The sequence below is a fragment of the Podarcis filfolensis genome, assembly GCF_964270895.1.
Source record: "Podarcis filfolensis genome assembly, chromosome: 13".
In the NCBI taxonomy this organism is placed as follows: domain Eukaryota; kingdom Metazoa; phylum Chordata; class Lepidosauria; order Squamata; family Lacertidae; genus Podarcis; species Podarcis filfolensis.
The window spans coordinates 4,785,918-4,808,148 of NC_139615.1; the positions used below are offsets into that span (position 1 = coordinate 4,785,918).

At 51.0% G+C, this 22,231-nt stretch overlaps 2 protein-coding genes across 11 annotated transcripts in view; one reads left to right on the forward strand and one right to left on the reverse strand.

The window, feature by feature from the left end:
• Positions 1-364: 364 nt before the first annotated feature.
• TRAPPC1 (trafficking protein particle complex subunit 1) lies at positions 365-13,265 on the reverse strand. Of its 7 annotated transcripts, XM_083581263.1 has the most exons (6): positions 11,848-11,983; positions 10,050-10,148; positions 4,666-4,736; positions 3,693-3,831; positions 1,608-1,745; positions 365-1,155 (listed from the first exon to the last, which is right to left on the reverse strand). In XM_083581263.1, the coding sequence occupies exons 1-5, from the start codon at positions 11,947-11,949 to the stop codon at positions 1,617-1,619; spliced, it is 540 nt and encodes a 179-aa protein (XP_083437389.1). In that variant the 5' UTR covers positions 11,950-11,983; the 3' UTR covers positions 365-1,155; positions 1,608-1,616. The 7 variants fall into 7 exon arrangements, with proteins under 7 accessions (XP_083437389.1, XP_083437393.1, XP_083437390.1 ...); XM_083581267.1 differs by lacking the exon at positions 11,848-11,983 and adding an exon at positions 13,165-13,265 and having other exon boundaries at positions 365-1,745; XM_083581264.1 differs by lacking the exon at positions 11,848-11,983 and adding an exon at positions 13,074-13,216 and having other exon boundaries at positions 365-1,745.
• Positions 13,266-13,391: 126 nt separating this feature from the next.
• Positions 13,392-22,231, forward strand: part of CNTROB (centrobin, centriole duplication and spindle assembly protein) — a gene marked incomplete at its 5' end in the record, with an annotated part of 32,553 nt that continues 23,713 nt past the window's right edge. For all 4 annotated transcript variants that reach the window (XR_014540793.1, XM_083580851.1, XM_083580852.1 and 1 more), the window contains 4 exons: positions 13,392-13,733; positions 13,816-13,909; positions 15,302-15,380; positions 17,240-17,405. Coding sequence is in view for 3 of the 4 variants with exons in the window: in XM_083580851.1 (XP_083436977.1) it covers positions 13,392-13,733; positions 13,816-13,909; positions 15,302-15,380; positions 17,240-17,405 (681 nt within the window). The remainder of the gene's footprint in view (positions 13,734-13,815; positions 13,910-15,301; positions 15,381-17,239; positions 17,406-22,231) is intronic.

Consider the following 22,231-nt stretch of genomic DNA (forward strand, 5'->3'; position numbering starts at 1 on the left):
AGAGGTTATCATAAGAAGAGACCGCTGGATCAGGCCACTGGACCACCTAGCCCACTGTCATGGGTTATGCTCCTGAATGCCAGCCACAGAGTGCCACAGGAGGGGAGAGGGCTCTTGCTTGTGGGTTTCCCACTGACATCTGTGTGGCCGGACTAGATCCAGCAGCTTCTTCTTATGTCATGCTTCAAAAATGTCATTTCGCCAGCCCTTGAATGCAAGTCCAAGGCATCCACCAAGTGACCTTGAGGGGCATTTAATTGGATGCATCTCCAGGCTAAGGTTTTATACCATTTAACGGACCGAGATCACCAGCACGGCAATATGAAACCTTTCAAAGCATGCAAAATTGATCATGACAAGAGAGAACAAGAGACATAATTTTTTAAATCAGCTCGCATTTAAAGAAGTGGGAAACAAGCTTGAATCACACACAGAACTCCCAGAGCTTAAAACGCTCAGAATGAACAACAGCGAATAAGGGAAGGGTGCAACTGGCCGTGGCCTTTCAAGGGGGGTGGGAGGGTGAAGCAAGACGGTGGTTAACCCAGGCACTTAATTTCTGGCCTGGAGGTGTATCTGCCGATGCTTTCGCTTTGTTTCCCTTCTCTGAACATCGAAGCCCGAGGAGGTAAAAAGCCCCGTGTGACGCAAGAACTTGAGACCGACGATTTAACGAGCCGGTTAGTCCAATTTGAAGAAGAGCTGCTGCCTCGCTGGCCTTCGGCATCTCGTTTGCAGGGTGACGAAGAAGCTGAGACTCTCATCTTGACACAGGGGCTTTTGTGGAGGTGGCCCAGCAGCCATTGCAAACATAACACAGTCTGGGGGGCAATGGCAACCGAGTTAACCAGCAAATCCCAGAGAGTCCTAGAGAAGGCTGAGGGTGATCAAAGCAACTTCTGATCTTAAAGGTGGCATTTTGTTTAATTCACGAAAGGTGGACCCAGCAAAAAAAAGAATACAGTACAGCTCTCTTCTCGACCTGTGTTGCTCGTCGACCTTTCCTGGTGGCGGAAACGTGAAGTTGGATTGCTGGCCCGTCTTTTCGCGAGATGTGTTTGGGAAGGACGTGCCGCTGCATCTTCCGCTGCGTCCAAGCAGCACCCCCTAGCCCCGGGGCACTTGATGTCATGCCCAGGCTGGGAGAGCACTGGACTGGAAAAGCAGGAGAAGAGACTGGCTATAAATAGGAGCTTGGGGGGCGGAGGGGGAAGAAAGGGATGAGGCAAAGCTCTATAAATAGAAAGGAAGAGGCCTGGGCTGGCAAAGGACTGTGTGTCATGGTCAGGAGGGGAAGGAAGAGGAGCTCTTGGGGTCCCAACTAGGGGGGAATATGCAATGGGACAAAAGATGGAGCCGTGGGTCAAAGGGCGGTGGAGGGAACGGAGGAAAGCACTGCGGAGAAAGCCGCTGTCCGAAAGGTATCCAAGCTCAGAGCTCTGGTTTGGGCCACAAGTCCGTTATGGCTGAAGTGCAGGGAATGACGGTTGTTTTGACGATGGCACACCCAGCAAAGAAAGTGCCAAGCTCACTGCCAGACACTACTCCACGTGCATCATGGGAATTGTAGTATTTACAGCATGGAACGGGAAAAGGCAAGCACCCACCCGCACCACTTAGCCTGCCCGAGCTGAGAAGAAGGGCAGCCCACGGATAAAGCTGTCCAGCTTGCTCCGAAAGAGCTCACTCTGGATGTTTTCGTTCAAGCTGCACAGAGGGTTTTTGACCACATACTCCACGTAGATCTAGGGAGGAGAGGGAAGAAGCTGATTGGAAGGAGAATCACGAGGTCAGTGAGATGAGAATACCCCTCCTCCCCTCTGGACCCCAACTGAAACAGCTTCAGGGAAATGAAAAGCAAACATTGGGAGACCTGCCGCTCCAAAAAAGATTTCTGTTTTGACTAACCCCAGTGACTGATGTTTCGTTCTTACTTTGGGATCATTCACACTTGCCTTCTCTCAGGACAGCAGCAGATACCCTAAGAGTACCGCTCTCCCTGCTGCCAACACAGAAGTGGGAAATAAAGGACTCCCGTCCGTTTTGGTATGTTGGCAACCACTGAGTCAATGCAACTGCTGGACAAGGAATTGGGCAAATTCACTGGAGGAGATGAATGAAAGGCCCAGAGGAAGCAGGAGCCTGGGCTCCTTTTTGAAAGGCTGCACCCCTAAACCCTAATTTGGTGATCTTCCAACATCAGGTAACCGCTTTTTAACAAAAAATATACAGAGCTTTGGCCTGACCGGTTGATCTGTGTCACCTGCTGCTACCACTCTCTCTCATTTTTTACTCAATTTACCCATAAAATATAAAAAGTACACCAACAGAAAAAAATCAGTACTGGGGGAAAATAATAAAATTTAAATACTGCATTCATAATCACTATACAGTCATATCTTGGAAGTCGAACAGAATCCGTTCCAGAAGTCCGTTCGAATTCCAAAATGTTCAGAAACCAAAGCGTGGCTTCTGATTGGCTGCAGGAAGCTCCAGCAGCCAATCGGAAGCTGCGGAAGCCCCGGCGGACATTCGGCTTCCAAAAGAACGTTCAAAAACTGGAACACTCACTTCTGGGTTTCAATTGTTTGAGAGCGTTTGAGATCCAAGGTATGATTGTACGTTTGAGATCCAAGGTATGACTGTACATAAGCCACTCCCCGCGCCTCCGCCCCCGCCATTCTGATAACATGCCCATAGATAACAGAAATTACCCATGGTTAACTTCTAATGCTGTTAACCAATGGCCTGAAAACAAAACAAAACCTTAGTTCAGCCTTCCCCAGCCTGGCGCCCTCCAGGCAGTTTGAACTGGGGTGGTGGGAGCTGCAGCCCCAAATATCAGGAAGGCAACAGGCTGGCGAGGGCCAAATCAGACCCTCTTTAGAAGCCAGAGGCATATCCCTCTCCCCGCTAATAACCTCACCGTAGACAATAATCAGCCTTTCCCAGCCTGGGGCCTCAGACATTCTTGGACTATAAGTCCCATCATACCTGGCCATGCTGAATGATGGGAGTTGTAGTCCAACAGCATCGGGAGACCCAAGATTGAGGACGGCTGCTGTAGGACACACCCTCCAGGTGGCCTCCAGCTTTTGCTGGACTCCCAGCCTCCATCAACCCCAACCAGCGCAACTGAGGGTCAGTGAAAGTGACGGTGGGCATTGCAGGACAACATCTGGAAGGTGCCAGATTGGAGGAGGCTGGGGGAATAACCCCTCTAGGACCTGTGCCTGCTACGGCCTCGGTCCAGTATACCTGAAGGAGCGTCTCCATCCCCATCGTCCAGCCCGGACACTGAGGTCCAGCACCAAGGACCTTCTGGTGGTTCCCTCGCTGCGAGAAGCCAAGTTACAGGGAACCAGGCAGAGGGCCTTCTCGGTAGTGGCGCCCTCCCGCCAGATGTCAAAGAGAAAAATAACTACCAAACTTTTAGAAGACATCTAAAGGCAGCCCAGTTTAGGGAAGCTTTTAATGTTTAATAGGTTCTTGTATTTTAGTGTTTTTTTGGAAGCCGCCCAGAGTGGCTGGGGGGACCCAGCCAGATGGGCGGGGTATAAATAAATTATTATTACTCCTCTTCCTTCACTGCAGAGTCGTTTGGAGGGCATCTGTACACAGGACAGCCATCTTAGGGATTATCACGGGATGCGGGGCAGGGGAGGAGGCGGCACCCCCCACATCCGACTCACATAGCTGTAGATCTGATGCAGGACATCTCGGATGTTGCCCACCCCCAAGTCTGTGTTCATCACCACCTTGAGTCCCGTGGGCGTCTCATAGTAGTTCAGCTTGTACTTGCTGGTCTGGAAGGAGAGGAAGCCGTCTTTCCTGAGGTGCAAGGAATTAAGGAGAACTGGAGGAAGGAGACGTCAGGCAGAGGCAGCTGGCTAAGCCCCCTCCCCCCCAAACAAGTTTTACTCCTTAAGGACTGTATTTTTCGCTCTATAAGACGCACCGGACCATAGGAGGGGGAGAACAGGGGGGAAAAACATTTTTTTTCTTGTTCTCCCCCTCTAAAACAAGCTGTGTTCTGTGCGTTCAAGGTGCGTTCACCCAAAGCCTCTGGAGCTCAGCTGGAGCTCCTGCTGGGCTCTGCAGGCTTTGGGTTCCTTTCGACCTGCTCTTTGGGGCCGGCGGGAAGGAAGCACTGCTTTCCCCCACCGCCAGCCTCCAAACCAGGTCGGGGAGCAGCGCAGAGGCGGCGTTGCAGCCTTCCCCCCACCTTCATACAGCCTTCGTAGCCTCCGCAGGGCAGCGGGGTGAAGGCTTTGCGCAGCCATCCGCAAGCTAGAACAGTGAGACGGAGCACTCCGCACTATTCTGTCTGCAGGGACAGCCTTTGTAGCCTCCGCAGGGTAGCGGGATGAAGGCACCCCGCTGCCCTGCGGAGGCTTTGCGCAGCTAACCCCAAGCTAGAACAGCGAGACGGAGCGCTGCGCAGCTTTGGGCTTAGCCACGCAGCCTGCATTCGCTCTATAGGATGCACACACATTTCCCCTTAATTTTTGGAGGGGGAAAAGTGCGTCCTATAGAGCGAAAAATATGGTAGATAATGCTACTCCCCCCACTCCACGTGAATTAAAAAGCATTCAGTCAGGCTCCCTCTGTAAAAAAACCGCAAAAGTGATACTTTTGAGGCTGCTGTTTAAGCAGAAAGGATACATGTCCACAGGGCTCATCTTGCTAACGAAGGAGCGGATGGAGAAGAGCATGCCATACATCAGCTTGAACTCCTGCAGGGAGGGAGGGAGGGAGAGAAAGAAAATGAATGTGTTCATAGGGAGAATGGGGTGAGATTCCATGGCAAGCATGAAGAACTCAGTCATGCTCATTTGCTCTGCTCTGGTGCCACCCTGTGGCTAACCGTACAAGGACATCCATGGCACAGAAACCACAGACAAAGCCAATGGGACCCCTAAGAGATAATCAATGCAACTGATAGACATTAGGGTACGATATGTTACAGCAACAGTAGTGCCTAGGAAAGTTAACCCATAACATGTGCAAAGCAGACTTGCATCATAGCCAAAAATAACTCACTAAGAAAACCCAAAATACAAAATATTCCTTCTGAAGCTGAATCTAAGAATATACAGTGGTACCTCAGGTTAAGTACTTAATTCGTTCCCGAAGTCCGTACTTAACCTGAAACTGTTCTTAACCTGAAGCACCACTTTAGCTAATGGGGCCTCCTGCTGCTGCCGCGCCGCTGGAGCACAATTTCTGTTCTCATCCTGAAGCAAAGTTCTTAACCTGAAGCACTATTTCTGGGTTAGCGGAGTCTGTAACCTGAAGCGTATGTAACCTGAGGTACCACTGTACTGTAGAGATGATTGCTTCACAAAAACCAACTTTACAAGGAGTAATTTCTAATGGTTGGCTACTGAATGTAACCCTCTGGCCTCTTGAGCACCTCTTCAAGAAACAAAACATCTTATCTGATGTGAATCACCCAAAGTCACATAACCAGCAGAACCTCCCCAAATGGAGCTTGCTGTTCCCCTGGAAGCTTCAACACCGGAATTCCCCAAATTAGAAAGTGGCGGCTGCTAAAGGGAAACTCATAGTATCATTCAAGCTAGGAAGCTTTTGAACTTTTCTTTTTATTCACACCCTTCCCTCTCCCTGCCCCATGCACGTAAACACCACCACCATTTCATGCTTCCCCAGACAGAGCTTGTGTTTTGCACTGCGGATTAGTACAGGAGGTAGAAGTGTGCGGGTGGTTTAACCCACAGCGGGTGGCGCTGTGGGTTAAACCACAGAGCCTAGGACTTGCCGATCAGAAGGTCGGCGGTTCAAATCCCTGCGATGGGGCGAGCTCCCGTTGCTCGTTCCCTGCTCCTGCCAACCTAGCAGTTTGAAAGCATGCCAGTGCGAGTAGATAAATAGGTATCACTCCAGCGGGAAGGTAAACGGCGTTTCCGTGCGCTGCTCTGGTTCGCCAGAAGCGGCTTAGTCATGCAGGCCACATGACCCGGAAGCTGTACGCCAGCTCCCTCGGCCAATAAAGCGAGATGAGTGCCCAGAGTCGGTCACGACTGGACCTAATGGTCAGGGGCCCCTTTACCTTTACCTTAGAAGTGTGATGTTGCTGAACAATCCCCTTCCATGGAAGAATTACACTTTACACTTCAGGGTCCCTGCCACGCTCACAGTGCTAAATGTATCTTAGAACAGGCTTGCAAAGTTGCATAGAAGGAAAACATCCTCACATTTCCCCTTCTCTTCTGCTGAACGTGTATTGTCATTCTGTGGCACAAGAATGATTCCCCTTTGCTTGCTTACCTGGGACAGAAGTTCCACCAAGGCAAAACAGCACCTACCCACAATGCTCTGCTCTCCTCCAAACAATGAAGAGGGCACTGTAACACTATTTCAACAGTGTGTCCTGATCAGGGGCAAAGCACATGGGCCTAGGACTGGCCTCGGACTCGACTGAGCTGCATGGATCCCGGATATAAGGCAGATTTCTATTATTTTTCCAGCTAGGGGAGAGATCGCTGCAGTCATACCTTGGATCTCAAATGCCTTGGCTCCTGAACAAATCGGCTCCCGAACAATCGAAACCCAGAAGTGAGTGTTCCGGTTTTCAAATTATTTTTGAAAGCCGAACGTCCAGAGCGGACTGGAGCTTCCTGCAGCCAATCAGAAGCCGCGCTTTGGTTTCTGAACATTGTGGAAGTCAAACCGAGTTCTGGAATGGATTCCGTTCAACTTCCAAGATACAACTGTACTTACTCCTGCTTTTGCTCTTCAATGGCAGGAGGAAGGCAGCCAGCGCAAAGCCATTCCTATTCCTGGCTTGAAGAAGCACTGGAAAGCTAAAGTGGGTTTGCTGGTGGTGGTTTTAAATGGGCAGAAAAGGTAGTCAGGATATCCCTGCACAGCTGCTGATTAATCTTTTACTTAGTTTAAGCGCCACATTTTTTAAAAAATTACTTGCCAGCTTTGTTATGCCCACTTGGAACAGAGCCATCATTTCAAGGCTCTGAACCACGCAAGATTAACAGAGGTAGAAACTAAGTAACTTGCAGAACACTGCAGTTTGGTTTCCCTCACCTCTGAACGGGCTCCCCCCCGCCCCCAAATCTGGATCTGGATCCATTCCAGTCCGGCTTCCGCGCTGGTCATGGGACCGAGACGGCTCTGGTTGCCCTAACAGATGATCTTCGTAGACAGCTGGATCGAGGCAGGTCGGGGCTGCTGATTCCTCTAGATCTGTCAGCAACTTTCGACATGGTCGATCACGAACTTCTGGACCACCGCCTTGCCGATGTGGGAATCCAGGGCAAAGTCCTTCAATGGCTGTGCTCGTTTCTCTCTGGTCGGGGACAGAGGGTGGCGCTTGGGGGGGAATTGTCATCGCGCCACTCCTTGGTGTGTGGAGTGCCTCAGGGTGCGATACTCTCCCCGATGCTTTTCAACATCTTTATGCGCCCCCTCGCCCAGCTTGTCCGGAGTTTTGGGCTGGGTTGCCATCAGTATGCCGATGACACCCAACTCTATCTGTTGATGGATGGCCATCCCGACTCAGCCCCAGACACACTGACCAGATGTTTGGAAGCTGTGGCTGGATGGTTACGTGGGAGCCGGTTGAAGCTAAATCCTTCGAAGACAGAGGTCCTGTGGCTGGGACGGGACGATATGGGATTGGGGGGGGCAACTCCCATCTCTTGCAGGGGCGCAATTAGTGCCAGCACCGTCCGTTAAGAGTTTGGGTGTAATCTTTGACACCTCCCTTTCCATGGAGGCGCAGATTGCAGCTATAACAAAGGCGGCATTTTTCCATCTCTGCCAAGCTAAGCAGTTGGCTCCTTACCTCTCTCACCCTGACCTAGCCACTGTGATCCACGCGATGGTCACCTCCAGACTGGATTATTGTAACTCGCTCTACGTGGGGCTGCCCTTGAGACTGACCTAGAAACTCCAGCGGGTGCAGAATGCTGCAGCGAGACTCCTTACGGGGTCTTCGCTGCAAGATCACATTCACCCGGTGCTATACCAGCTGCATTGGCTCCCGGTGGAATACAGGATCAGGTTTAACGTGCTGGTTTTAACCTTTAAAGCCCTATACGACCTAGGACCCTCGTACCTACGGGACCGCTTCTTCTGGTATGCCCCACAGAGAAACTTACGGTCTTCAAATAATATGGTCTTCAAATAAAAACATCTTGAAGGTCCCAGGCCACAGAGAAGTTAGGCTGGCCTAAACCAGAGCCAGGGCTTTTTCGGTTGTGGCTCCGATCTGGTGGAACGCTCTGTCCCAAGAGACTAGGGCCCTGCGGGACTTGACATCTTTCCGCAGGGCCTGCAAGGCCTGCAAGACAGAGCTGTTCCACCAGGCCTTTGGCCAGGGCACAGCCTGACTCCCTCCCTCGGCAATCTTCGCGGAGCTCTGGCCCAATGGTTTCCAGTGGCTTGATTTGAATTAATTTTATAATGAATGGTTTTAGAGTGTTGTTTGTGCTGTACTTTTGTACTGTTTTATTGTTGTTAGCCGCCCTGAGCCCGGCTTCGGCTGGGGAGGGCAGGATATAAATAAAAGGTTTTTTAATAATTTTTTTTTTAAATCTACAGTGGGTGGGCAGAGATTAATAATAATAATAATAATAATAATAATAATAATAATAATAATTATTTATTATTTATAACCCACCCATCTAGCTGAGTTTCCCCAGCCACTCTGGGCGGTTTCCAATCAAGTGTTAAAAACAATACAGCATTAAATATTAAAAACTTCCCTGAACAGGGCTGCCTTCAGATGTCTTTTGAAGATAGGACAGCTGCTTATTTCCTTCACATCTGAAGGGAGGGTGTTCCACAGGGTGGGCGCCACTACCGAGAAGGTCCTCTGCCTGGTTCCCTGTAACCTCACTTCTCGCAATGAGGGAACTGCGAGAAGGCCCTCGGAGCTGGATCTCAGTGTCCAAGCTGAACGATGGGGGTGGAGACGCTCCTTCAGGTATACAGGACCGAGGCCGTTTAGGGCTTTAAAGATCCCAGTAAGAGACTGTTGCAGTGCGTAGTTAAACTATGGAACTCACTCCCACAGGAGGCAGTGATGGCCACCAACCAACAGATGGTTTAAAAAGAGGATTAGACAAACTCTTGGAGGAGAAGGGGTATCAACTGACTCCAGCCATGATGCCCATCGTCTGCCTCCATGGTCAGAGGCAGCAATGCTTCTGAATACCAGTTGCTGGAAACAGCAGGAGGGGAGCGGGCTCTTGTGCTTGGATCCTGCTTGTGAGTTTCCCACTGAAGCATCTGATTGGCCATTGTGAGAACAGGATAGGTCACTGGCTTGATCCAGCAGGGCTCTTCCTGTAGTTATAAGGGAAAAAATGCTCCCTTTCCCTTATGGGGTATTACGGAGCTCATATAGAGTCCTTAAGTGGGTTTCCTATCGGTAGGAGAAAACAGAGGCCAACCAGAGCATATTGAAAAGCAAAGCGGCTAGGAAGACTGATCTTCATTCAAGGAACTGTTGCAACAGGGTCCCCACTCACCACATGCAGGAGGGAGGAGAACCCTGAACAATGGTGCGCAAGCCCTTATATAGACTGTTGAAATTGCCCACCCTGTAGCCCAAGACCACCCCCCAAAACATCATGCATACATCACAGAAGGAGGCGGTCTACAGCAGAAATCCTGCCTGCCAGAATACCTGATAATGGTCACTGACTGCATTACCTAGGCAGACTGGTTATTCTTTTGTAATGGTTAATACTTTAGTTCCTGAATCCAGGTCACTGGCTCACCCTATTCGTACACAAATGCACCCTTAAGTCAGGATTTGCAAGCAAAAAGACTTTCCCCATTTGCCTCTCTTACTGCAGAGGAATATTTGAGGTAATTGGGAGAGTCAAAATGGCTTCAGGATTGCACTCTGATACTATTTCAGACATATGGTATATTTAGATATGTGTGCATTTATGAATATTTACTCTATATCTGAGACCTTAAAATTCTTATAACACTATGTCCTTAGCAGGCTTAAGCCTTGGCATTCTGCTCTGCATATCTCAAGCCTCAAGTCTCACCTCGTCTTTAGAGATGCCGGCTTGCTTCTTCCGGTTCCACTCACTGTAGTGCAGGCAGATTCCATTGCGGTCGAATATGTACAAATTATGCACCGTCATCTGCAAGGAAAGTGAGGAATCCATCATGCACACCGGACATGGATACAGAGATCCCACCCATCACCAGGTCCAATTGCTTGTGGAGGCATTTTGTGTGGTCAGGAAAGGTGTCCCCCCCCACAAGGCATCCCCCCCCACCCATGACTTCCTTTTGGGGCACCAAAAAGAGAGGCGTGGCTCTTGGCAGGAGTGGTGCCAGCGATGTTGGCTTCCCAGAAAATTTCCTATGCAACTTAGGGTTAGTTGCACAGGCTAATGTGTGTGTGTAGAAAAAACTGTTTGTCCCAGAAAATTTTCTGATGCCCTGTAGAGTGATCTGTGAATGTTTATTTTTCTTGTATTTAGTAAAGATTTGAATCAGCCACGTCTTACCTAATATTTACTTGCAACTGGCACCCATTCACCATTACTAACAAACCTATGAAAACAATTGGGGGGGTACAAGGCAGTGGGGGGGGGATCCAGCCCACATCTTTGGGTTGCTGCCTGGGCAGAGATAGGTTGGCAGGCTTGAGAAAGTCCCCTCCACCTCCACTGCCCTAGTGAAGCTGGGCTCGCTGGCATGAGCCACCTGATACACTCTGGCAGCATTGCCTGCAGCAGGCCAGGTTGCTCAGGCTTGCCTGGTGGTGGCCACAGCTTTCCCCTTGGAAAGATTTGTCATTTTAGGGGGTGAAACTTGATTTTTTGCAGATTTCTTGAGTGAGGGAGTGTTAAAAAGATGCTTATGGGTGTGAGGCATTTGAACCAGCTATTACTTTTGTGGCTGGACAACACTGATCTTGGTAAGTCTATGTTTGATGAAGAAGCACATAAACTGCTTTCAGAAAACATTAATTTTAATTTTCCCTTCTGAAAATGTTTAAAAAAAAGGAAAAGGTACCCCTGCCCGTACGGGCCAGTCTTGACAGACTCTAGGGTTGTGCGCTCATCTCACTCTATAGGCCGGGAGCCAGCGCTGTCCGCAGACACTTCCGGGTCACATGGCCAGCGTGACAAGCTGCATCTGGCGAGCCAGCGCAACACACGGAACGCCGTTTACCTTCCCGCTGGTAATCGGTCCCTATTTATCTACTTGCACTTTGACGTGCTTTCGAACTGCTAGGTTGGCAGGCGCTGGGACCAAACGACGGGAGCGCACCCCGACGCGGGGATTCGAACCGCCGACCATGCGATCGGCAAGTCCTAGGCGCTGAGGTTTTACCCACAGCGCCACCCGCGTGGCAATGCTAAATAACAATATAAGTGCTTGGCAATCATTTTGAATGATTTTTATGCAATTTTACACACTTTTTACTTACCCAGCAAAAATAAATTGTTTAGTTTAACCAAAATCTCTTTTGAATTCCCAAGTCATGTTGCATCTGTTTAGCTCCCCTCACTTTTGGAATTCGAAAGTAGGGAAGTTAAACGCGCGCTACTCCCCTCAACGCTCACTGGGGGGACGGATAGGGGCTGGGCGGGCAGCGGGGACATTGGCGCCGTCAGCCTCCGATTCCCATCAGGCAGGGAGGCCGAGGACCAAGAGTCGCAGCCCGCCCAGCCCTGGAGCTCTACCCCCCGTCTCCCCCACCAGCGCTGGGCTGGTCCTGCCCTTGGTGGGGAAGGTCGCCGTTCTGGCCCCTCAGCGGGCTCCCCGTATTGATGACCCTCCGGGGCCTACAGCCCCCGCCCCCATCCCTCAGTACCGGAGTCTCACCTTCGTCTCTATGGCAACCCCCTCCCTGCCGGGCAGCTTCCGAATCCTCTTATACTTCCGGGAGGAGAGAGAGCGAGAGCGCGAGAGAGCGCGGTAGGGCATACGCGCGCGCTGATTGGTCCACCGCTCGGCGCGTACTCTTTTGTCACCACGCTTCCGCCCGCCCTCATCGCGATCGGCGGCTCGCGCACGCGCATTCTCTCTTTCCCCCGCCCGGCGCGCTCTTGCCCTCAAGCAAAATGGCGGCGGCGGCCTCCCCGCCCTCCCTGCCAAGGTGGTTGCCAGGAGTTGCGTTGGCCTAAGCTAAATGAAAACCAAGCGTTGGTTGGTTTGGGTTTTGTATTTTTTTTGTGCGTGCTGTTTTTGAGGGCGGGCGGCGCGGCCTAGGAGTGAGAGAGCGCGGGACGGAAGGAGAGCGAGGGCGTTGAAAACGGCGGGAAAAAACCGGGTCCGCGGGGGGTGGGGTGAGAGAATTAGGATTTACCTCAACGTTTTTAGGGAGAGGGGAGCGCAGTGTGGGCGGGGCCTGTGGCAGGTGCGAGGCGAGGGACAGGTGTGGGCGGGGCCATAGGATGGTGGGTGGAGCTCCAGGGGGATTTGGGGGTGGGAATTGTAGGAGGGGTCCTGCCATTAAAATTGAGGTGGGGGCGCTTAAAGGGGAAGGGAGTGTGTGATGTGTGGGGGGAGGCGTGCTTGGGGTTGTTTTCAGTTTTCAGAAAGTGAGTGGGGAGCTTTAAAGGGCAAGAAGAGGGATCCCTCTAGGGCAGGAGTGTGGGGCTGGCAGAGCAGGACCCTCCAGATGTTGCTGGACTACAGATCCCATCAGTGGCGTAGCGTGGGTTGTCAGAACCCGGGGCAAGGCAAGTAATTTGCACCCCTAACCCGTGGATTTGCGCCCCCTAACCCGTGGATTTGCGCCCCCTAACCCTAACCCCCAGATGTTGCGCCCGGTGCGGCCGGCCCCCCCTGCACCCCCCACGCTACGCCACTGGATCCCATTGCCCCTGGGCGCTGGCTGTGGCTGATGGGACTTATAGTCCAGCAGTATGTGGGTGGGGGTGGCCCACCCAGGTTCCCTGGATCAGTAGAGCTTTCACCAAGTAGGAGTTGAGCTCTTGCCATGTGCCCACCAGGAAATGGGGACTAATGCCCACCATACAGGGCAAAGGCTAGCAGTGGCGCAGGGCAGGGCTTTTCTTCAGCTGGGCTCCTACCCCTGATGTCACCTGTGTTCTTCCCGTTGTCCTGCTTTAAGCTCATTTCTGTGCCCCTCACGGGTATCGTTTTCTCTTCAGGCCATCAACTGAGAAGCACCACCTGCCCAGTCCTGTTCCTTCAGCCCCAGGCGAGGCCTCTCCTTCCAGCATCTCCTTGCCGGCACTCCGGACGGGCCAGCATGTCTGAAAGCACCTTCCATCTGTCGGAGTCCTGTTGTCACGGGACACTCCACATTATGACAGGGACTCTGGGCTTCTGAGCACAGAACTCCTGCAGCCTGGCCGGCCTGGGCAAAGGCTTTGGAACCACCACCTCCAACTGTACCCATGGCCGACAAGAGTGCCTGCAGGACTTTGAGCTCCTCCATCCACAGCGAGGATCTTCTGAGCGACATGGAGCTGCTGCCACCCTCGGCTCCTGCCAGCCCAGGGCAAAAGGTCCCTTCCTCTCAGGCGGGCACCCCCTATACCTCCCAGGTGACGGCGCAACTCTATGCCTCGCTGCATCAGAGCCGGCAGGCTGAGGCTCAAGCCCGCTCCCACCTGGAGAACCAGCACAGCTTGGGCCTCTCCAGGGAAGCGGAGGCCCCCGAAGTAGATCTGGACACTCTGGCGGAGGAGCTCAGCCACCGACTCTCAACCAGCGTGGAGGCCAGCACCTACAGGAAGGTGAGGAGGAGAGGCCACATGGCTGGGTAGAGGCTGGAGATGCAGGATAAAACACCCAGGCCTCTTTCATTCTCTCCTGCAGGGACCTGCCGTCGAGTCCCGCCACATTTCTGAGATGGAGAACGTGCGCTGCCATCTGCAAGGCATCCTCCGTGGGTCCAGGGATGCTGCTCATGGTGAGAGTACCAAAAATTTTGTTGTTGTTTAGTCGTGTCCAACTCTTCGTGACCCCCTGGACCAGAGCACGCCAGGCACTCCTGTCTTCCACTGCCTCCCGCAGCTTGGTCAGACTCATGTTAATAGCTTCGAGAACACTGTCCCACCATCTCGTCCTCTGTCGTCCCCTTCTCCTTGTGCCCTCCTTCTTTCCCAACATCAGGGTCTTTTCCAGGGAGTCTTCTTCTCTTCTCATGAGGTGGCCAAAGTCTTGGAGTCTCAGCTTCAGGATCTGTCCTTCCAGTGAGCACTCAGGGCTGATTTCCTTCAGAATGGAGAGGTTTGATCTTCTTGCAGTCCATGGGACTCTCAAGAGTCTCCTCCAGCACCAGAATTCAAAAGCATCAATTTTTCGGCGATCAGCCTTCTTTATGGTCCAGCTCTCACTTCCATACATCACTACTGGGAAAACCATAGCTTTAACTATACGGCCCTTGTTGGCAAGGTGATGTCTCTGCTTTTTAAGATGCTGTCTAGGTTTGTCATTGCTTTTCTCCCAAGAAGCAGACGTCTTTTAATTTTGTGGCTGCTGTCACCATCTGCAGTGATCATGGAGCCCAAGAAAGTAAAATCTCTCACTGCCTCCATTTCTTCCCCTTCTATTTGCCAGGAGGTTATGGGCCCAGTGGCCATGATCTTCCTTTTTTTGATGTTGAGCTTCGGACCATATTTTGCGCTCTCCTCTGTCACCCTCATTAAAAAGTTTTTTAATTCCTCCTCACTTTCTGCCATCAATGTTGTGTCATCTGCATATCTGAGGTTGTTGATATTTCTTCCGGCGATCTTAATTCCGGCTAGGGATTCATCCAGCTCAGCCTTTTGCATGATTAATTCTGCATATAAATAAGCAGGGAGACAATATACAGCCTTGTCGTACTCCTTTCCCAATTCTGAACCAATCAGTTGTTCCATATCCAGTTCTAACTGTAGCTTCTTGTCCCACATAGATATTTCTCAGGAGACAGATGAGGTGATCAGGCACCCCCATTTCTTTAAGAACTTGCCATAGTTCAAGCCCCTTCGCCACGGCAAGGCAGTGATCCATGAAGGAGGTACCAAAAATAGGATTTTAAAAAAGCTTTGTGTGGGGAACATGGTCCAACCAGACTTCCCTTTGGAGAGGCTCCCCTAAAGCTGGTCCTTTTTACTCACTGCCCTGCGTGGCACGTTTCCACTGCCACCCACCTCTTGATCTCTCATTTCACTCCTGAATCTATAGCAGGTTCTCTCTAGCCAGCCTCCCAAGTAGGAACACAGGAAGTGGCCTTATACCAAAATCGGAGCCGGTTCTCCCTTCACCCCCAAAGCTGCTTCCGACCTGCAGACAACAATTTCCCCCTTTCTGCCTGCAGGGGATGCTGTGGCACTGCGGACTTTTGAGCGGAAAGACGATGACTCCTTTGAGAGTGACAGCACGACAGCCTTGCTCAAGTAAGTTCATCTCAGGACACGAACAGACTTCCTAGGGCTCTGGCCAGCGGTTGGTGTTTTTTTAAAAAAAGAAAAATAGGTGCTGCTGCGCTGTGGAAGGCACAGCCTCTCAGAGGTGCCGTAGCGCAACCCTTTGAACGCCAAAGCACATTCCAGGAAGGTGCCTGAGGATTATAAAAGTCGTGCCAGAGCAGAGGCATTTGGGCATGATCCTTACGATTGCCAAAGCACCTTCTGGCAGAAGCGGTGGCAGTGAGATGGTGGCAGTGGAAAAGAGGTAGCAGTATGCTATACTGATGCATACCAACCGAAAAAAGAGCATTGGCTCTGGGTCAGTTGCTATTGTAGCCTTGAGGGGTTCCTGCTACACAGTTCTTCCCAGCCAGAAGCAGCTGCACCTCAGGAGACAGATAAAGAACCCCGTTTAAGCTCTTGGGTGAATTTCAGATTCTGTTGAGGAGCCTTGATGTCTCGCCACATGCTGTTTTTTTAAAAAACATTGGGGGCCTTTGACAACCGTGGCTTGGTTTGCATGCAGCACAAACCTTGGTTCAGTCCTGAGCCTTGGAAATGTGCATGAGTTTCTGTTTGGTTTTGCTTGGTGCATTCAGAGGCTCATGCATGTCATGAGAAACCATGGCTCAGTGTTGCGTGCAGATCAGAATTTATTTCTCTGCTTCCTCACACATTTGAAGGATGAATGGAGGTGCCTTCCCTTTAGCTAGGGTAGATGATCTCATACAAAGCTTATCTTTGTAGTCCACAATTCTAGAGAGCAAAGGTGGGGAACTGGATCTGGCTGGTGGGCCAGATCCCTTAACTCCGCTACCCTCTGCAGGTCACCAGCTTATCAATCACATCACAGTGATGTGATTCCCCAACCCCCGGGCTAGCATAGAGCCTGCGCTACACCCTGAAGCCCTGTGGATCAGCTTTAAAGCACCACAGACAGCTCTGTGCCAGAATATCAGCTGTTCTTGCATAGAGCAGTGCAGGCACTTAAGCACCAACAACCAGCTGATTGTCAGGGCTTCATGACGTGCTTTGCAGGTGTGCCTGATTTGCAGTGCCTGCAACCCCCTCTTTTTGGCTCAGTCCTGCCTATACCTGCACCCCACATTGTGAGGTGGAATAGGTGGGCAAGGCTTGGCCAAACGAAGTCCTAGGCAAAGGTAAAGGGACCCCTGACCATTAGGTCCATTTGTGACCGACTCTGGGGTTGCGGCGCTCATCTCGCTTTATTGGCCGAGGGAGCCTGTGTACAGCTTCCGGGTCATGTGGCCAGCATGACTAAGTCACTTCTGGCAAACCAGAGCAGCTCACGGAAACACCGTTTACCTTCCCGCCGGAGTGGTACCTATTGATCTACTTGCACTTTGACGTGCTTTCGAACTGCTAGGTTGGCAGGAGCAGGGACCGAGTGACGGGAGCTCACCCCGTCGCGGGGATTCGAACCGCCAACCTTCTGATTGGCAAGCCCAAGAGGCTCTGTGGTTTAACCCACAGCGCCACCCGTGTCCCTAAGGCCCAGCTAATGAGGCCTGTGGGCCAGAAGTTACCCACGATAGAGAAATGCAGAGACCCCAGTGTAGGAGCATTATTGTAAAAGGAGGATCAGTAGACAGACAACAGCCCTTGGGGTAAAAGGCCAGGAAGTGGTTCAGCCATCCCTGAAATGTTGAGAGAGAGAGAGAGAGAGAGCGGGCTCTAGAACTCCTGGGTCCTTGTCCTGGTGTCTTGGGGATAGAAGATGCCGGAAGCTAAGGAGTAAGAGTATCAGAAGGGTGGAGGGCTCGATTGTGGCTGGTTTTGAAGGAGCCTCTGTTGCCTTCATGTCCCCTTTCCGTTTGTCCCCTTAGCGCCAGGCCCCTGCAGGAAGTCTCTCCTCCTGGTTCCCTAGCCGGCTTCGAGCAACTGTTTCCCCGCTACACCAGTCTGCGCTTGGGCCAAGTCCGTGAGCATCCGCCATATGCCGACTCCCACCTGCTGAAGGACGCTTTGGACAAGGAGCAGGCCCGGCGGAAGGTGAGTGGCACCTGACAGCTGTGGAGCCTGCCTGAAGGATTCACAAAGGATTGTGGGAGAGTGAGGGAACGGGTGGCTGCTAGGCCTGGGTCTGCCCTGTCCTCTTCTCCCCCCAAATTGCTTTTAAAAGTCATATTCTTTTCCTAAAACAGTGGCTCTCAAAACTTTTTCAAAAGAGCAAATAAATAATAATAATAATAATAATAATAATAATAATAATAATAATATAAATAAATATTGGTCCTGAGAAGAGTGCCAGGGCAACAGGACCATAAGAAGACCCATGCTTGGTCAAGACAAAGGTTTACTGAGCTTTGTAGGATTCTGCTTCCTATCGGGATCAGGTAGATTCCTCTAGAAGATCACATGGAGAGCATGAAAATGATAGTCACCCCCAATTCCAAGGAATAGAAGCATCTATTTTCCTCATCCAGACATGCAACAGGCATTATCAAAGGTCAAGGATAGATTCCAGCAAGGCAATGAATTGATTTTAGAATGTATTTCAATTAATTGCTTGTGATTTTATGTAAACTGCGTTACTTTTACTGTTGTTAGCCGCTCTGAGCCTGGCTTCGGCGGGATATAAATAATTTATTATTATTATTATTATTATTATTATTATTATTATTATTATTACTAGTAATTAATTAAATAAATAATTATTAACATTGTTATTATTTATACCTCGCCCATCTGACTAGGTTTCCCCAGCCACTCTGGGCGGCTCCCAACAGAATATGAAAAACACGATAAAATTAAAAACACGATCAACAAATAAAAATTTGCCACACTGAATTTTTTACTGATAAGAAATGCATTGGGAAATGAAAAGATCACAATTAGGAATGTCCTCAGTATCCCCTGGATGTTCTTGCTTTCGTTTTGAAAAGATTTGCAAAAAAAATTAATTTTTTGATACTATACTACACTGAAATGTCTCTTTGATTGTCCTTGAATCTTCCTGCCACACTTGCCATCCTCTCCTGCCACACCCTCTGAGAACCATTGCGCTAAACAAAGAAATCCAACTGTTTGAGGATTTCTTTGCCGGGGAAAATGCTCCACGCAGGCCGGTGTTTAGTAAAAAACGCAGCCTAGTCCATTGGCCCATTGGCCTCACACCCCACCCCACCCTTCTCATCTGAGCCTCTCCTAATTGCCAGGATTACTGCTTTGCATTAGGCAACCAAAGAGGCTTGAAGGATGGACCAATATGGCTGGAGGGGGGGTATGAAGTAAGTGTCATGTGACCTGCGACTTTAAGTAAAGCTACTCGGACTTAGCCGGTATCATGGCCCATAATGAGCTTTCTGACCTTCCAGCCACGTGCCCCCCTACATTCACCTTCAACATGGGCAGAGTTCCATGGGCAGTTAGGAAGACGGGATCAGGGCTGCAAGCTGCGGTTGTTGCTGAACTGTAACCTCTTCACGAAAGAAACCAGGAGTCCTGACTTCTCTGGGGAAAGGGATCCAGTAGATCTGCTTCTCAGCAGCCCCTTCCTCTCAGTGAATCACAATGCAGGAAGGGGCGGCAGCCGTATCCCTGATATGTGTCCAAACCGTGCAGAAAAGCCTCTGCTTTAAAAGCGCACCACCTTGGGGGTCAGCCGGTTTCACCGTCAAATCAAGGCTGCGTTTCCTGAATTTGCAAGGGAGCGACGCCTGAGTTTGTGTGTTCGTGTCAGCCGTGATCTTCAGCCAAAGGAAAGTGGAGCTGAACTTCTGGAGATCTTCAGAGTTCTCTGTGGCACCCATTTCTTCTCCCACCTCCAAAAAGCTTGCCAAGTAAAAAGATATTTGGTGGTTTTTTGTTGTTGTTTTTTAAAAAACAATTTTATGCAAAATCAGCAGGAGGCCATGAGACTTTGCTTTGATTTCCATAATTTAGGATGCAGAATGTGGCTCTGTTCTGGGGCAGAACTTGAATTTGTTAAGCTTCACACAGCTTGTATAGCCCTAGACATGACTGTATACTTGTGACACCATAATAACTCATCTAGAAAATAACACCTCCAGCTTCACTAGCATGGATATGGGTACCTGCTCTTTTCACAACAGGTGGGGAATATCCACTCTTTCCCCCCTCTTTAAGCTGGGGTGGACAGGCTAAAGTCTTTGGGTGTGGTCTACTTTCCCTGTTGGGTTTTGGTCTCTAGTTTCCAGTGGCCCAGCAATTAGTTTTCAGAATACAAGAGTGCCTAACGCAGAATCTTGTGAAGGGTGAAATCATTCCTCACTTGTGTCAGTTGCTCTGGAGTCTGCACTCATGGTCGTGAATATATGAAGTGCCTTGCTGGATTGGACCGAAGCCCACATAGTGCAGCATCCTTTGCAGATAACCTGATAAAAACCTGCTAGATCCGGCCAGCTCTCATCTAGTCCAACATCCTGTTCTCACAGTGGCTGACCAGATCCCTGTGGGAAACCTGCAAGCAGGATTGGAGCACAGCCACCCTCCCTTCCTGTGATTTCTAGCAACTGGTATTTGAAAACATTGCTTCCTCAAATTCTGGAGGCAGAGCACAGCCATTGCAAGCTCTCTCCTCAATGAATTTGTCTAATCCTCTTTTAAAGTCATCTCGGTTGCTGGCCATCGCTGCCTCCTCTGGGAGGGAGTTCTGTAGTTTAACTGTGTGCTCCTTTTCTCCATCCTAAACTTCCAACATTCAGAGACCTGCTCAAGCGGCAGTTCTTTTTAGGTAAAGGGACCCCTGACCATTAGGTCCAGTCGTGACCGACTCTGGGGTTGCGGCGCACATCTCGCTTTATTGGCCGAGGGAGCCGGCGTACAGCTTCCGGGTCATGTGGCCAGCATGACTGAGCCGCTTCTGGCGAACCAGAGCAACGCATGGAAACGCCGTTTACCTTCCCGCCGGAGCGGTACCTGTTTATCTACTTGCACTTTGACATGCTTTCGAACTGCTAGGTTGGCAGGAGCAGGGACTGAGCAACGGGAGCTCACCCCGTTGCAGGGATTCGAACCGCCGACCTTCTGATCGGCAAGCCGTAGGCTCTGTGGTTTAACCCACAGCGCCACCCACGTCCCTAGGCAGCTCTTAGGCTGTGCAAAAAAGGCGCAGGCACCTCATTTGTGCTCAACCCTTGCTTTTAATCCACTCTCCGGTGCATTTTAAAGGAGTGATCTCAAGTACCCGCTCTTGTCAATGTTATCCCCCTGCCCTCCAGCTTGTGTTCAACTCCAGCCTCCTTCCAAACAGAATTCTGACTGCCTCCTGCCTCCATCTCGTTCTCCTCTCTTGTCCTAACCATCTTCCGGAGGACAAGGGAGCCAAGTGGGTGGTGGCGATGATGAGGGAAGGAGGCCACCCCTGACCAGGAGGAGGCGCTGGCGTGCCGCAGACCCAGCCCACGTGCCGGTGGAACAAGCCTGACCTTGGTGATGTTGCTGCCGGGCGCCTTGCCCGGCTTTAAGCTGCTTGCTGGGGTGGGTGGAGGGCTAGCCGGCCCCCCCCTGAGGCTCAATTTAGCCCTCTAAGCCTATTAGAGCGCAGGAGCCTGCTCTGCCTGGCCCAGGTGCTGCTGGGAACCCAAAGTAAGCTCCAGGGCTCTGAGAGCTGTTCCAGAAAGTCCTGGAACTTCCTGGGAGAAATACTCTGGAGGACTCAAATCTCGGCCTTTCTGGGAGGCAGGTGGGAGTGTGTGGGTGAAGCGGCTTCTGCCCCATAGCGTTGCCCATGCAAAGGAGTTACCGTATTTTTCGCTGTATAAGACGCACCAGACCGTAAGACGAACCTAGTTTTTGGAGGGGGAAAACAAGAAAAGAAATATTCTGAATCTCAGAAGCCAGAACAGCGAGAGGGATCGGTGTGCAGTGAAAGCAGCAATCCCTCTTGCTGTTCTGGCTTCTGGGATAGCTGCGCAGCCTGCATTCGCTCCATGAGACACATTCGCACACACATTTCCCCTTACTTTTTAGGAGGGAAAAAGTGAGTCTTATAGAGCAAAAAATACGGTATGTCCTTTTGAGCAGCCACTGAACACCAGGGCTTACTTTTTAAAAGAGTATCCGTTGCTCACTCGTGACATGAGAGCTTTCCCTCCTTCTTGGTCCCAGAGCAGCAAGGAGAGGCACCCATCTATTAGGGCTTTTTTGCTCTATGCTTGAGCCCCAACACACCCACACCCACACCCCACTGAATACACTTGGAACTCTCATTCCTTGGACACCCTGGGCTGATTCACATCAGGCTACATTTCGGTGGCGCATTTGCCACAGGGTGGTCCCCGCTGTATCCAAAGCAGGTGCCCGACCGTTCAGCTTATGGCCCCCTCTCCCCCAAGAAGTGCCCGGCCAACCCAGGAGTCAGGCTCACGTCTGCAGCATGACAGGCAGGGATGCCAGTCCCTCTGCTACAAACACTGCCTGTAACACAGCGTTGTAATAAACGTGTCTGGGTGGGAGGAGAACGGATTCCTCGCTGGGATGTGGCAACTTGCGGTGCTACTGAGAGCCAGTGTGGTGTAGTGGTTAAGAGCGGTAGTCTCGTAATCTGGGGAACCGGGTTCGTGTCTCCGCTCCTCCACATGCAGCTGCTGGGTGACCTTGGGCCAGTCATACTTCTTTGAAGTCTCTCAGCCCCACTCACCTCACAGAGTGTTTGTTGTGGGGGAGGAAGGGAAAGGAGATTGTGAGCCGCTTTGAGACTCCTGAAGGGGAGTGAAAGGCGGGATATCAAGTCCAAACTCTTCTTCTTCTTCTTCTTCTACTGCAAGAAGGTGGCAGAAGCAACGGACGTCCGGCTGGCTAAAAGCAACTCCAGTCCACATTTAACGAGGCCTGGGAGTGTATTGTGACACTGA